The sequence below is a fragment of the Psittacula echo genome (genome assembly GCF_963264785.1).
Source record: "Psittacula echo genome assembly, chromosome: 6".
Taxonomy (NCBI): domain Eukaryota; kingdom Metazoa; phylum Chordata; class Aves; order Psittaciformes; family Psittacidae; genus Psittacula; species Psittacula echo.
The window spans coordinates 74,038,324-74,052,860 of record NC_137743.1 but is presented as its reverse complement, the minus strand read 5'-3'; the positions used below and the strand labels follow the sequence as shown (position 1 = coordinate 74,052,860).

At 40.4% G+C, this 14,537-nt stretch overlaps 1 protein-coding gene across 1 annotated transcript in view; it reads left to right on the top strand.

Annotated features, from left to right (window-relative positions):
* SPATS2L (spermatogenesis associated serine rich 2 like) overlaps positions 1-13,934 on the top strand; it is a gene marked incomplete at its 5' end in the record, with an annotated part of 47,458 nt that extends 33,524 nt beyond the window's left edge. Inside the window, 5 exons of the mRNA XM_080621807.1 lie at positions 5,116-5,174; positions 8,514-8,623; positions 9,870-9,972; positions 11,912-12,132; positions 13,313-13,934. Of these exons, the coding sequence (XP_080477933.1) occupies positions 5,116-5,174; positions 8,514-8,623; positions 9,870-9,972; positions 11,912-12,132; positions 13,313-13,711 (892 nt within the window). The 3' untranslated portion in view covers positions 13,712-13,934. The remainder of the gene's footprint in view (positions 1-5,115; positions 5,175-8,513; positions 8,624-9,869; positions 9,973-11,911; positions 12,133-13,312) is intronic.
* Positions 13,935-14,537: the final 603 nt, after the last annotated feature.

The following is a 14,537-nucleotide window of genomic DNA, read 5'->3' as shown; positions in this document are numbered from 1 at the left end:
TGGGGTCTCACCTGCTGAAGCAGACCCCAGAGGATGACCATGAAAAAAAAGCACTTTTCCCCTTCCAGATGAAAAGCCCTACTGCAGTTGTTCAGAATGCCGCACCTAGCTGCTGACTGTGTCTTCCTCAGTCTCCAACATTGATTTCCACTGATACATAAAGCTGGTTCAGGGCAGAGCAAAGCTTATTAAACACCTCAAGGAGAAAATTGGCATTTTGGGGAGTTTAAAAGGGTTTTGAAAGAACTCATTTGAATTACACTCTTAACAATAACCTCTGTGTCATGCAGCTGTGGCTTACCTTTGTGATTTGTGTCAGCATGTGTGCCTCCATGTCAGCTTGGTCTCTTTATTTCCCCATCTTTTCAGATGCAATAGGTTTATCATTATCAGACGGAAAGGAGATTCTGGTCATCTGGAACCCTTGTGACTCTCATCAGTAAAGCTGTAATTCAGCCAGCCTGGCAATTGAAGCAGCTTTTCTGAAGAGGCACTAATAACTTTAATCATTTTAGTGGGATTTTGAGGTATTGCAGCTGACTGAAAATTTCTTTTTCACTGTGCAAGCACCAAGTTTCATGCAGTAAACTAGAGGAAGATTAATTGGTTTCCAGTAATGTCAGAACAAATTCAGAATTTGTTCTGAGTGTGAAACTGTGAAATGAGGCAGCTGTCAGCATAATTTACCCCTGTCATTGCTGTGCCAGCAGCTCACTGCAGTCTGGCATTTGCAGCTCTTTTGCCATTGTATGCTAGTGTGAATTCTGCCAGCCTGGGTAAGTCCAAGGCACAAGTACTGTCCATTTGACTGGGAACACGACACACTCTTGTCTTCAGAATCAGTTCAGCAAAATGAATCCTCAAGAGCTGCTATCTCTACTGCTGCATCTCATATCTCTACAGCACTAGCACTGGCTGTTCCCTGGCCCCATTTGCATGTTCTCTATATTAAGCCTCTGCCTTGCTGTGTTCCTTCAACAAAATTGTCTCCTTCCTGAACCCCATCTCAAAATTTCATCTGGTTATTAAATAGTGCTGAGTCCTATGCTGCAAACTACAGATACTCACCTGCGATGAACAATGATACAGTGCTGATAGCTTGAGCTTGGAGTCCTGATCCTGAAAAAGTGAGGGGTGAGAGAAGAACAGAATCAGTCCTTTCAGAAGAGGGGTGTGGCAAAGGCAAACAGAAAAGAAAGAGGTATTTCTGTTTTGGCTTAACCGTCAGTCATGGATTATAAGACTTGCTTGATTCAGATCTGTCCTTGAGCCTGGTCAATGGGAGATGGGATTTGAGTCCTGGCATTTGTTCCAGCGTGTATTATAAATGTGTGTTATTAATAAAAACCTGAACATCTGTAGCAGAACTGACAAATAGAGTACAGCAAGGGATACTACAGACTGATGATGAGGGCATGGATTCAGGTACATGCAGAGAGGGAAGTGGTGGAACCAAGTTCTGCATTTGTTGCAGGAGTCTCAAATGGTATATGGAATATGCTCAAGTGCTGATATAGGGAAGGAGAAGAGACAGCTGAAGCCTGATAGAATGTTAGTGCAAGAGTACTCAGAGAAAATTGACAGTGCAGCTTTTTGCAGACCTTTGCAGAACCTCAGCTGAAGGAGCATCTTCGTGATTTTAACCCTGGCTTGTAACAGGGTCATAGAAGACCCAAGAGAAGCTGCATAACTAGAGAGGAAGCAATTAGCAGAATGTTCTTGAGATGTCTTTATATCTGAAATGCACTCTGTTCCTTGCACTGCTAGAGTATGAATCTGATGATACACGAGTGCAGAAGATTCCAATAGCATCCAGTATCCAGTTCTTCTCCACAGCACACCAGCGGCTGCAGGCTGTGCCCTGGAGTGTACCAGCTTGATGTAACATGTTGATATCAAGTGGACACTAAGAAACAAAATGCATTCCCAGGAGGTATTGCTGAAACAAGCTTTGAGCGGTTTTCAGTGATAGTCAATGATGGGCACTGTGGTCTGATCATGATCATCCTATTGAGCCTGAGTAGGGCATTATTCCGGAAAATACATTAAAACCAGTTAAACTTCTCATGAATTAAGAAGCTGTTCAGCTTAAGTGGCTCTCTGAGCTTCAAGGGAAAACAGTGGGATCTTAGCAGGAGCAAGAGACAAGATTTGAATTGTTGATTTTTCCATAGTGTTCTTGTCCTTTCTCCTATATCTGTTAGCATTTAGTTTTCTCTTTGTTTTGTCTTTTGTCCTTTTTTCATCCAGTTTTCCAGCTTGCTTTGTTACTTTCATTTGTTCCTAACTTTGCCAGGTTCCTGATGAATAGTTGGTCATTTTTGCACTGAAGTTCTCTTATGTGACTAGAAAGGAATCAAATTGATTCCTACTCCGTTTCCTAAATAATTGAGCCTTAAGCAAACCAAGAAGAAAACAGCATTTCCTCGTGCTAGTTGGCCTATGACATTTCTAAAGAAATATTAACTTACCCCATTATTCTGTGATAGTAGTTCTTGATTTCCAGGCTGAGAAATGTGCCTATATGCTTCCAGATGAGAAATGAGTGTGTTTCTTTCCTTTTGTTGAAAGGGAGTTCATTTTTTCAGCTGGTATAAGTTAGGGAAGGGCAACCCCATGAAGATCTGTCCGTTAAAGAAACTAGTCTCATGTTGGCAAAGGCACCAAATGCTCTTTCTCTTGTTTCATTCTTCAGTTTTCCCAATGTTAGTTTGTGTCTACAAGGGTATCTACTCAGGTGCTTGTTCTTCAAATTCATCAGAGTCCTGGCATCTACTACTACAACATCCAAATGCTTTCCTGAAATGTTCATCAGAGACCACACAAAAACCTTAGGAGTGGAAAACTGTCTTATAACAGATGAGATATAAAATATGATGAATACAGGACTGTTGTGTTAAAAGTGTTTTTATTTGGCATCAAAATAAGATATTAGGGGCCAAGCAGTTTAGCAAGAATCTGTTGTTGGAGAGGGCAGAGAGCAGTTGTGGAATGAAGTGGGACAAAACACGAGCTCTGCTGTTGTGAACTTGCTGCATGAGTATTTTTGCAGCCAAAAATTTATGCTTGTATAACCTGTGTAGTACGCTAGGGAGGTGCTTTTGTGACAAAGACAGCTAAAGAGAAAACATGCAGACTCTCTAAATTTAGGAGAAAGTACTAAAGACCATTAAAATCTTGTATTTGTAGAGGGTAGAAACAGGTGAGAACTTAAAAGACTCATTTCAGCCACCTGCTGTGAAAACCAAGAAACTTTATTACACAACGTAGTTACAAAACCTAATTGAAAACAGATTAATTCTCAAAAGCTATTGCTATTTAGATTAGCAAGATGGAATCATCACCTGACTGTTTGGAATCTAAGCTTAATGCTTATACCTGGAGAATATTGAGGGCCAACTGGAACAAGCTTGTCTTTTCATTCTAAGTGTATGCTTCTTAACTGATTTGTTCTACCATAGAAAAGCCTGATGGTTTATTTCCTCTGGTGTGTTGGTCACACTAAATTGATCAGGCAGTCTGAAACAATGTTTTTAGTTCTGTTTATATGTATGAAACAGAAAAATGTGTTATGTTCAGTTTTATTGTATTGCTGCATGCTTTGCCATCACCCAACCTGCTTCTGTCCCTCTTGTTGGCTATTGGGAGGGAATGTAAAGGTAGTAGCCTCTCCTCCTCCAAGTGTCATGTTTGACTGGTAAAACCCAAGGGTAAAACTTTGCAGAACTTCTGTTGCAAACCTCCTGTATGAGCTTGGTTAATTTATGTGAAGATTTCAAGGAAAACTGCACGGCATTTGAAGATATCCTGGCTGGTAAATTTCTGGTTAAGTCAGCTGTATATCTGCCATGTGTTCGCCACACTGCGTGCTCCCTAATCTTTCCCTGGTTTAGTTAACCCATCAGTCCTTCTCCCTTCTGTAAGTCTTCTATCTTTGACTGCTGCCCACTGAACTCTATAGGATCCTTCCTTTCTTCCTAAGGGCATTCTGGACAAATGTTTTGTTCTTGAGTTTTCTGTAATGTCTTCCTTCTCATGAAAGCTAGTTCAAATACAGCTCAGTGTCTCCACTGGGTACAAAAGTTTATGTTTAACGATTATTTTAGTGCAAGGGTTGAGAGCTCCACTCTTCCCTTGAGTGTGTGCCTGGCATTTACTCCTGATATTTGACCTACTTGTTGCAATTTTCCCCCAGCTGCTTGAGTTTACTCACTTATGCAAACATAAACGTTAGCATTGGTGGTGCTTATTAAACGTGAGCATGCCTAAGAATAACCCAGTGAGGGGAAAATGGGGTGGCACACCAGAGCACTGTCCACTGGAGAGCATTCTGCAGTGGTGGTGTTTCACTGAACAATGTCTCTGCGTTGATGATGTGAACAATTTACCAGACCTGCTGTCTGTTCTCAGCAGACCCAACTGATCACTTAACACTTTGATAGCTTAAAAGCACTATCAGTGATGGCACACTGGAGATTTGTGAAAGGGGAGTCACATGAGACCTTGGGGAAAGCCAGGTAAAAGTGGAACCTCACCTTCCCAGTCCTGGAGAGAATTGCGGGGGGGGGGGGGGAGGGAGCATGAAAACTGACCTCTGTTATAGAGCCATATTAATGCTTATTTACATCACAAACAATTTTTTTGTTTACCCTGTCATATTTTGCAAGAATATCTTTATTTAAGGAAGAGAAGAACTTCTTTCCACACAGCTCTCATTTTGTTTTATTCTTAATATTGTGCCAAGAGCTAAGATGGATAAATCTGAGTGGATATTCTGCAATGGAATATCTAACTTAATTAGGAAACAGGCTGTTTAGTCATTTGAGGACTGCTGTGCCCAGGCAGTGCTGAAGAGGTAAAGCCAAGTGACTTCCACATCAGTGCAGACACATGGAGAGGCCAGTGAGATGGTTGTGTAAATCAGCATACACTGATGATCACTAATTTTTTGTAGCCAGCTTGCCTAGCTGTTTCTTCAGTTTCCATTAAGTCATATTAACTTCAAAACTGCCCATAACTAAGGTCTGAAGACTTTGTGTAGTTATGTCTTTTGATACTGATGGAGTTCTAGCATGGATTAAATTATGGGTTTTTTTCTTTTTTTCCCTTTTCTAGCATCGTAGACAAAGAAGTGTCATTAATGGCAGAAATTGATAAAGTTAAAGAAGAAGCCAGTAAGTAAAAATATACACAGGGAACTTTTGGTAGAGTCATGGAAACATTTGTTCTGTTTGGCAGAAAATCGCAGTGTGTAAGTGTTGGTTAGCAGCTTTCCAGTGTCTTTCATATAAGGATTGTGCATCAAAATTTCAGTATTACGAAATTAAGATAAACCAAAAGTTCATCTGAAGTTAGGTCTAAATCATTTATTATTACTGACTGCTCCTTTTTTTCCTCTGGTTTGTCAATTACTTTGTTTCTATTTCTTAATCACTGTTTGTTTGCTTATATTAGATATATGAGTTAAATACTGAAACCTGCTAGGGAGTATGTTACTGTGTGGCCTTGCATAACTTTAAGAGATAGTGAGCAAGCATATGTATTAGAACAACAAATAAAAATTAAAACCCCCAGATGTTTACTGGAGCCTGTTTTCTTAACCATCTGTGGGAGCTGATCTGGTTCTTGGCTTCCCTCTTGTCTCTGGTTTTTGCACAGGTAAGATATATTCTGGTTTGGGGGAGGAAAAAAGAAAGAAAAGGGAAGATGAGCCATGTGTCAGAATACCACAAGATTTGGCTTATGCTCCATCTGAGACATGGTAGTTGTGGCCCAGTAATCCAGGGGATGTGTTTCAATAGAGAGTACTAAGCAAGAAACTTAACACTAACTGAATTATTATTAGAATGATACCTTGCCTGGCAGATGGAAATATCACTGCTGTGTATGCATACAATCCGTTCATTGATTTGTGAATTTAAGGCTCTTCCAAGGATGGTGACAGATATACGTAACATTCTTGAGTGCTTCACTTGCATTTAGACCTCTCACTTATCTCACAAATGTATACTAGTTAAATACTTGTTTAAAAAACATCTAAATCTGCCATTGCTAGGCAAGTGTCTTGCAATTGTATATGCGTGGAAGCTAAAAGGTATGAGATTGCCAATAGTTTCGGTTTGGAATTTTGTATTCTAACTTTTCTAGTACTAACATTAAGTAGATGTGGATTTAGAGGTCTCTGTTATTCTCGGGAGGAGTTCTGGATGAAAATACACCAGTAGCCTTTTGGTTATGTGCAGAGAACAGGTAGCCATAATCAGCTACAGAGCATCTGCTCACTCCTAGGAAAACCAGTGGTAAAATTCCCATTGATATCAGCAGACATGAATTTAATCCCTAACTGCATGAACAAACACGTTCTGGAAATCCACATGGGTTGATGGTATCCTAGAGCCCCGTCATTAATTTTGGCCAGATATAGTAGTAGTTTTTGTGGAAAGTAAACCTAATTCATATCTAGAATCAGGCATGTGAAGTGCTGTGTTTGCAAATGGCAGGTTCTGTTTCCCTGCTTTCATGCCAGCTCCACATGTGACACTGAATGGCCCCTGTACTTGTCTAACAGTGTAGTTTCTGCTCTCTCAAGATTTGTAGGCTTATAAAGTGCCTTCACAACCTTAGGCAGAAAGTTGTTTTAGGACTGTAATATGCTAACTGAGATTTACATTATTGTTTATTTTCACATCTCTTTGCTGCACTGGAGGACTGTTTTACAGTGGGTAATCTTATTCTTACTGTCGATGCTAGGAAAATTCCAAATATGATAATTTCAGGGGTTTTAAGAAAATGAGTATTTGGCTGGCATTTCATGTGGAGATAAGTGCCAGTATGAAATGACATTATATGGTTTGGGCAGTCACTTCAGCAAAGGGGATGCTGACCTTGGGGGGAAGCAATATTAGCATTACCTAAAATAAAGCAAAATTAATGAACAGAGGAAAACAGCTAACAGTAAACTGTTCTTTTAATCTGATAAAAGTTTTTCAGACTTGTAGACTGTATTCCACAAAATGAAATTAAAGTATCAGCTAGAAACACAGATACACACCTGTTGGTAGCATAAGTGATAACGTAGGCACAGATTTATCAACAGGGCTAAAGGAACTGTAGCCACCCTCTGCCTTCCCTGCCCTGTGAGACACACGCTTCTCTATCGTATGGTTTGGTTGCTCGCACACAGCTGTACAGCCACAGCTCTGTCTCCTTGTGCCTGCAGTAGGATAGGTTGCCCATAGTGGTAATAGATGCCCCATCCCAGGAAACATTCAAGGTCAGGCTGGATGTGGTTCTGAGCAACCTTATCTAGTTGAAGATGTCCCTGCTGATTGCTGAGGGATTGGACTAGGTGACCTCTGCAGATCCCTTCCAACTAAAACTATTCTATGATTCTATGATACTTTCAAAAGAAGGTGATTAAATAAATGATAATGGGTTAAGAATCAAAGTCTCTGTAAAATATCATTAACTCTCACCTAAAAAAATGACATTATGAAATATGAGCTAGTTAGGTGACTTTCCAAGTCTGCTCTGGAAATCTGTGGCAAAAGAAGGCAAAGAATCCAAGGTCTCCACAGCTGTAACGGAGTCTGTGATCTCAGGGTAGTTTACAACTACCACTCACCCTGGCTGTAAGCATAAGCTCTAGACAAAAGGCTGTGATTATTATTATTTTACATTTAGATGCTGTCTTTCCTCTCTGCCATAAGTGCTGATCCCAGCAGCCTTAAAAAAGTCAGTTGTTGCTTTTACAATAAGTCACCATGTAGGTAATGGAGTTTGCATATATTAAATTTTCCACCAAAATTATAATGTCATATTATCCTGCATGTAAGTAGACTGTTGCTTTGTGGTTTGTGATTTATCTTTTCCTATAAGAATGCAACTATTCACCCTTTCCTTATACAAAATACGCAGGATAGGAAGTAGTGAATATTTAGTATTTTTCATAGAGACTGTTGGCCTTTGCAATACTGCTTTGCTGTAGAAACAGCAACCGTGTATACTCTGTACTTAAAAGCAAAATTGCAATACGGGTGATTTTAAAGTCAGCTATATATGAGCAGACTTTTTTTCAGAGGAACTGAAATGCCCCTTTGTAAATAAATACAGTATGTCTTCAGAAACAAGCTGTTGACTCAAGGTAATGCTGCTTTCCATGTCTCCATGGAAGGCTCCTTGATCTCGTGCTTAAAAATAAAGCACTGGAAAACTCAAAACAACATGTCTCTGCCCTGTTTATCTAAACGTTGAAAGATTGGTTTTACTTTGATTTTCTGAGAACTAACCCATTTCCAGATCTTTTTTTACCATCAGGCAGTTCAGTTAAATATGCTGATTTATGTATGTGATATATGCATGTGCAAGCAGCATATTGGAAGTCCAGTTGAAGTCAGAGGTCAGAGATGTGTGTTTTCATCTCACTTGTGATGTAGTGTTAATGCCCAAAGAGTAATGAATTACAGTGCACTTTACCTTCCTGGCATTAATTATTGACTCTTGGTATTTGGCAGTGGAAATCCTGACTGCTCGGCAGAAGAAAGCTGAGGAGCTGAAGAGACTGACAGACCTAGCCAGTCAGATGGCTGAAGCACAACTGTCTGAACTCAGGGCTGAAATTAAGGTCAGGCATTGACTTCTGCTTGGGTATTTCTTCACATAAATGCCAAGAAAGAGCTGTCATGTTGACATGCTCAGGCTGTTCATTCCTGCTATGGGCCAAAGGGTAGCTAGTGAGTAACTAGTGTTACATGGGGAAAGCATAGCTTCTTAAAGCAGCATAGCACCTCTGAGCAGTGTACAGCCACTATCAGAGAAATGTAAGCTATCCCTTCATAAGTGGAGAGTTTTGCTGTTTGAGTATCATTTATCAGACTCGGTTAACAAGTAAACATGTAAGCGTCAGCTTCAGTGATCAAACACATATACTCCATTGAAATGACCCTATCCACCCATCACTGGGCTGTGAGACATGTAATTTGGTAAGGATGGGAAAATACTTGGTTCTGCATAGAGATCCTGTGTACAGGGCAGGGTCAAGAGCTTGCTGAGCCTTGAAGTGAACTTAGATAGAACTTAGGCAATCCCAAGCACAAATACAGGCTGAACGGAGATGGGATTGAGAACAACCCTGAGGAGAAGGACTTGGGAGTGTTGGTTGACAAAAAGCTCAACATGACCTGGCAGTGTGCGCTCGCAGCCAAGGAACCAACCACGTCCCAGGCTGCATCAAAAGGAGGGAGACCAGCAGATCAAAGGAGGTGATCCTGCCCTTCTACTCTGCTCTCATGACACCCAACCTAGAGTACTGCATCCAGCTTTTGGGGCCCCCAACACAAGAGGGACATAGACCTGCTCAAGTGAGTCCAGAGGAGGCCATGAAGATGATCTGAGGGCTGGAGCACCTCGTCTTTGGAGACAGGCTGAGAGAGCTGGGGTTGTTCAGCCTGGAGAAGGCTCAGGGGAGACCTGATAGCAGCCTTCCAATAGCTAAAGGGGGCCTACAAGAAATCTGGAGGGGACTTCTTACAAGGGCGTGTAGAAATAGGACAAGGGGGAATGGCTTTAAGCTGACTGATTAGATATTGGGAAGGAGTTCTTTACTGTGAGGTTGGTGAGGCATGGGGACAAGTTGCCGAGAGAAGTTGTGGCTGCCCCATCCCTGGAACTGTTCAAGGTCAGGTTGGACGTGGGTTTGAGCAACTTGGTCTAGTGGAAAGTATCTGTGGAGATGGCAGGCAGATTGGACTAGATGATCTTTTAAGGTCCTTTCCAGCTCAAACCATGCTATGATTCTATGATTGGTTTTCTGTACCATCCATGTAGTCTTAGAATGCAAAATCACTGTTAACTTGTCTGTATTTTTGCAGCACTTTGTGAGTGAACGGAAATATGATGAAGAGCTCGGCAGGTCTGCACGATTTTCCTGTGATACAGAACAGCTGAAGACCCAAATTCAGCTCTGTGGAGAGAGTAAGTGCTGGTGATTTCTCCCACCAAAATTCTCACAAGATAGTGTTCCACATACCTGTTCAGGAAATGCTGGCAGAAATAGTGGCATGTGTACTGCCAGTGTGTGTGTGTGCAGCAAGCCTGACGTGAATATCTGGATGCAGCAGTCTTGCTGATCATTCACAAGTCAGATTTACAATATACAATATGCTAGACTCACTGTACATGTGCTGCACAGTCAGTCCATCTGCATGTGCACAGTGCCCTCCTTGTCAGAGATTTCTAGGCATTACTCAGAAGGAAAACAGTTTCAGGAAGAGAAATAATGTTTTCAAGCAGTTACTAGAAATAGAAAAAAGATAAAATATCCCACAGTTTGCCAGTGATCCTGTGAGTGCACAGCTGCAGAACTGTCGACTTGAGGCATAACCAGCGTAACTCATTAGACCATAAGAATTGCTTTTCCAGAACACTTTGAAGATCCATCTAACCCCGTATCCTGTCCCTCACTGAAGCCCACTCAGGATGTGTTGAAGGAAGGCATAAGCTTCCCAGTAATATATCTAATTGTTCACAGTCACCGCATAGACCCCTATATCATACCTTGAAGCTTAAGAGATTGAAAATTCTACCAAGATTATCCTGCCTACTATAACCACAGCTGCTGTTGATACAGCCATGGATGATTTTTTTTAACTCACTGAACTATTTGCCTAAATAACCTCCAGCTGCAGTTAATTCTGCAAGTTAATTATTTATACTTCATTTCAGTAAAGCATTACATAAGCATAGTTTGATGCCAACCTGTTGAAATCAGGTCAGTAAAGTCAAAAGAACAGCTATTGCAGGGAAGCAGTGCAGTCTTACAGATGACTGATAGTGCACTGGCTTTCTGAAGAATTTAACTGTAATCTGCTCTTTGTGACCTTAGATAAGCAACTCATGCTGTTGGCATGTCTTTGATAAGAGCTGCTGGGTGCAAAGCGTATTTTGGTTTGGAGCATCGCACAATGAGGCCCATGCCCAGTGGTGGGATGTACCCTTTCTTTTTACATCTTTTTTGTTAAAGTACATTTTTATGGCAAGCACCTGGATTTTATTATGTGGGCTTCCCTGTGCAGCAGTCTGGTTTAGACAGGAGACAGCAATACTATTCAGTGACATCTGCCCTCACTGAGCTTAGGACAGAAAGTTCAGTTCTTCGTGCAGATCGTTGCATTGTTTTTCTGAAGAGGACACCTAGTGGGAGAAATAGCTGATGTTGACGTGAGTAAGAGCCTCAAAAAACCTAACAGATGATGTCAGTAGCTAAAATTATTCCACATCTTTTTTTTCTCTGTACTAAAAGTGGAAAAATAGAAGTACCTTTTAGATAGAATGAGAGGTGTCTCACTGAAGAGAGCCTCTGGTTTGTCATCTGTGCCACAAGGAAATGGAAAAATTTCATAATCAGAAAAATCAGAACAGCAAATTAAGATCAAGAACTTACTTCAATATCCTCAGAGTCCTCTTTGAGACTGCTTAGGGACCATTGCACAGAAGCAGGCAGCTTGGAAGAGCTTGTGGAAATGCAGAGAGGTAGGAATGAAGTATTTGGTGCGTTTCACATCCAGACATAGAAGTGGCTAAAAAATCAGGCAGTCTCAAAATACTAAGAATTGGGAAGCAGGAATGTACAGAGCAGAGGTGAGCAGTACTGGTTCCTGATGGTGCTTACATTGCATTCAGTTCCAGTTTTTATAGATATACATGGCTCAGAAGAACCTTTGTTAACCACCTCCTGGAGAGGAATGAGCCTAACTAGCTAACTAGCTAACACTAGTTATCTGGCTTACTTCATTATTTAAAGTCAGGCTGAAACAATACTACTAAAATGAACTGTAAGCAGGGTAAGAATAGAGCCTTGTGTTTAGATGTTGGTCGTTTAACTGATAATATGGAATGCTTGGGTTTTTTATAGTTTCTCATCCAAAGAACAACTATTCCTCAAGAACACCATGTAGTTTGGTGCTGTCTTCAATGACTTCGCATGCAACAACTGGCAAGCAGAATGCGCACACCCGGAAGTTCTCTAGTAATGCCAAGAACTCTGATCATAAACCAGCCAGCGCTAAAGTACAAAGTCATCTTTCTCCCAATCCTACAGAAGCTGCTTCCCAAGGAATCCCAGCAAATAAGCAGGTAAGAAACAAGTTATGAACTAAACCAAATTATTCTTAAAAGATCAGAAAACAGGCAGCATTGACAGCTGTTAATACAAAATCAAATACTGGTTTGCAGTTTGTGTATTTAATGCCTAATTTTTGAAAATATGCAAGTATTTATTTTCCAGCTTCACTTTCAATGCAATGTGAACATATAAGATGGAAATGCCAGAAATGCCATAGCAGCAAAGACCACTGTCTGGTTTTCAGAAGTGACTAGTAGCAGTTAATAAGTGAAAAACAAAACCCATCCATAATACTTGCTAATTGCCCTACGTGCTACAATGGAGAAACATCTATTCCTGATGCTTGACAAATGTTAAAGCATGATTATTAGATAGGCTTCGAAAGTGGAATCCTGCCAGGTTTAAAAGCGTGTTATTTCAGAAGCTTTATGATACAGCTTTTAATACAGCTATTGTGGTATATTAGTAGCTATTTCATTATAACAGCACCTTAGAATGTCCTTGTACTGTTGTGCTTAGGTAAAGCTGCCACTGAAGTGTCTCTGAATTTTGTCCCAGTAAGGATTTTAGGCTCAAGTAGGTGCTTGAAGGGAATTGTAGGAGCATTACATAATGTCAGTGCATGTATGGTATCAGCTGCCCTTGCAGTCATGCAAGTAAAGCAATTCAGCCGCTCCCACTAAGGATCAAAGCTTCCTCTGAGCAAGGTACCACAATGAACATCTCTCCCACCATGTGGATTTTTAACTTGACTTTAATTTACATGGGAATTTCTGTTCTTCCTGCTGTCTTACTGTAGTTTTGACACAGTACTAGCAGAGGTATTTTTGTGATTTTGGAAAAAACCAGCATTAAGTTCTTCAATGCTTCTTAGCTGCTGTTGTTGAGCTGTCCAGTATTTCATTCCCTTCTCTGTATTCTCTTGAATCATGGCATATTTTAATTCAGCATCGGTAGTAAACCTGCCATCTCTATTTCCAGGCTACTCAGATGTAGCATGTTACTCACAGTTCAGTTTTCAAGTGTTATAAATAGAGAGCTCTAGCAACAATCGAAACCGTATAGCGTTTTCCCTCTCCTAGTTATGCTGTAGATTTTATTCTGCAATTTTTGGTAATTCTGATTGCTGTATTTCTTGTCCTGTTGGAAGGATTCACATAACCTAAAAGTTATCGATTTCTTTCTGGGTAGAATGGGCCTTCTAGCCAGAGACGAAGATTCAACCCACAGCACCAAAACATACGGCTTAACGGATCTCTAAAGTCACAAGGTGCCAGCAGTGAGGCAGATCAAAATAATATAAAGAGTGGTTCCAGGTCTGAACACAGAAGACAGCAGCATAACAGCTTCAGATCAAAAAACAAAGGAGCTACGAAAAATCAAGAGCAGTCTACAACTACAAGGACCACAGAGAATCCAACACATTCAGAAAAGACCCGACGAAAGCATCATACACCAGACACCGCGGATCACAGGCCTTTCCAAGGCAGTGTGGGCAGGGCGTCTCAATGCAATTTATGTCCTGCAAGGATGGAGGTCTCTACTGATAACACTGTTCTTTCAGTACCAGCTGTGACTTTGGTGGCTTAAAATGTCACCATGATGGCAGGCAGAGAAATCTAATCTCTCCGTTTTAGTTTCTTGCTCAAGATGCCTGTTGGTGAGGAAAATAAGTCAGAATATAGTAATTTTAAATCTGTTGCTGCTTAAAACTTGTTGGTATTTTTATTATTTGCTAATTATCAGAATTAATTCATACTTTCAGGGCTTTCCCCAATATGTTCACAGTTATTTTCTCATGACAGTATAGAATCTTAGCAGCATTTACTACTTAGAAAAATGAAATCTAGATTGGAAAAATAAATTGATAATTAAATTCATAATAGTGAAAACCTGTTGTAGATACGTGGTTATACCAGTCAACATTATTGGTTTTTAGAGCAGCCTGTGTTAGAAGGATCCCAGGAAGTCTGTCTGCTGTGGTCTGCAATGAAATCAGATAACCTTGTAGAATTTTTCAGCAAATCTCTATACACCTCTTTCTTTCTGTGCGTGTATACACGTACATGCATGCACACTGTATACACAGAGTATTGGTATATACGAGAACATTTGCAAAAGCACTACATTTGATTTTAGCTTATTATTCCATAATCTGAGATCTTTAAATTCAAGTATAAATTGTATTGAATGTCTTACGTATCGGTATTTTTCATTGACAAACTATTTTTATGAGGCTGAGGAAAATCATTCATTTCTTGAGTTTGGAATGTATATAGTCATGGCTATTCAGATGCACAACCCTATTCTCCATCCTTATCAGCCACTTTTCTATGACTAGTTGGATTTATTTTTTTGCATATGAAAGCTGCAGGTCTTCTAGACTTGAATCCAGATTATTTTTCTATATTTTTGC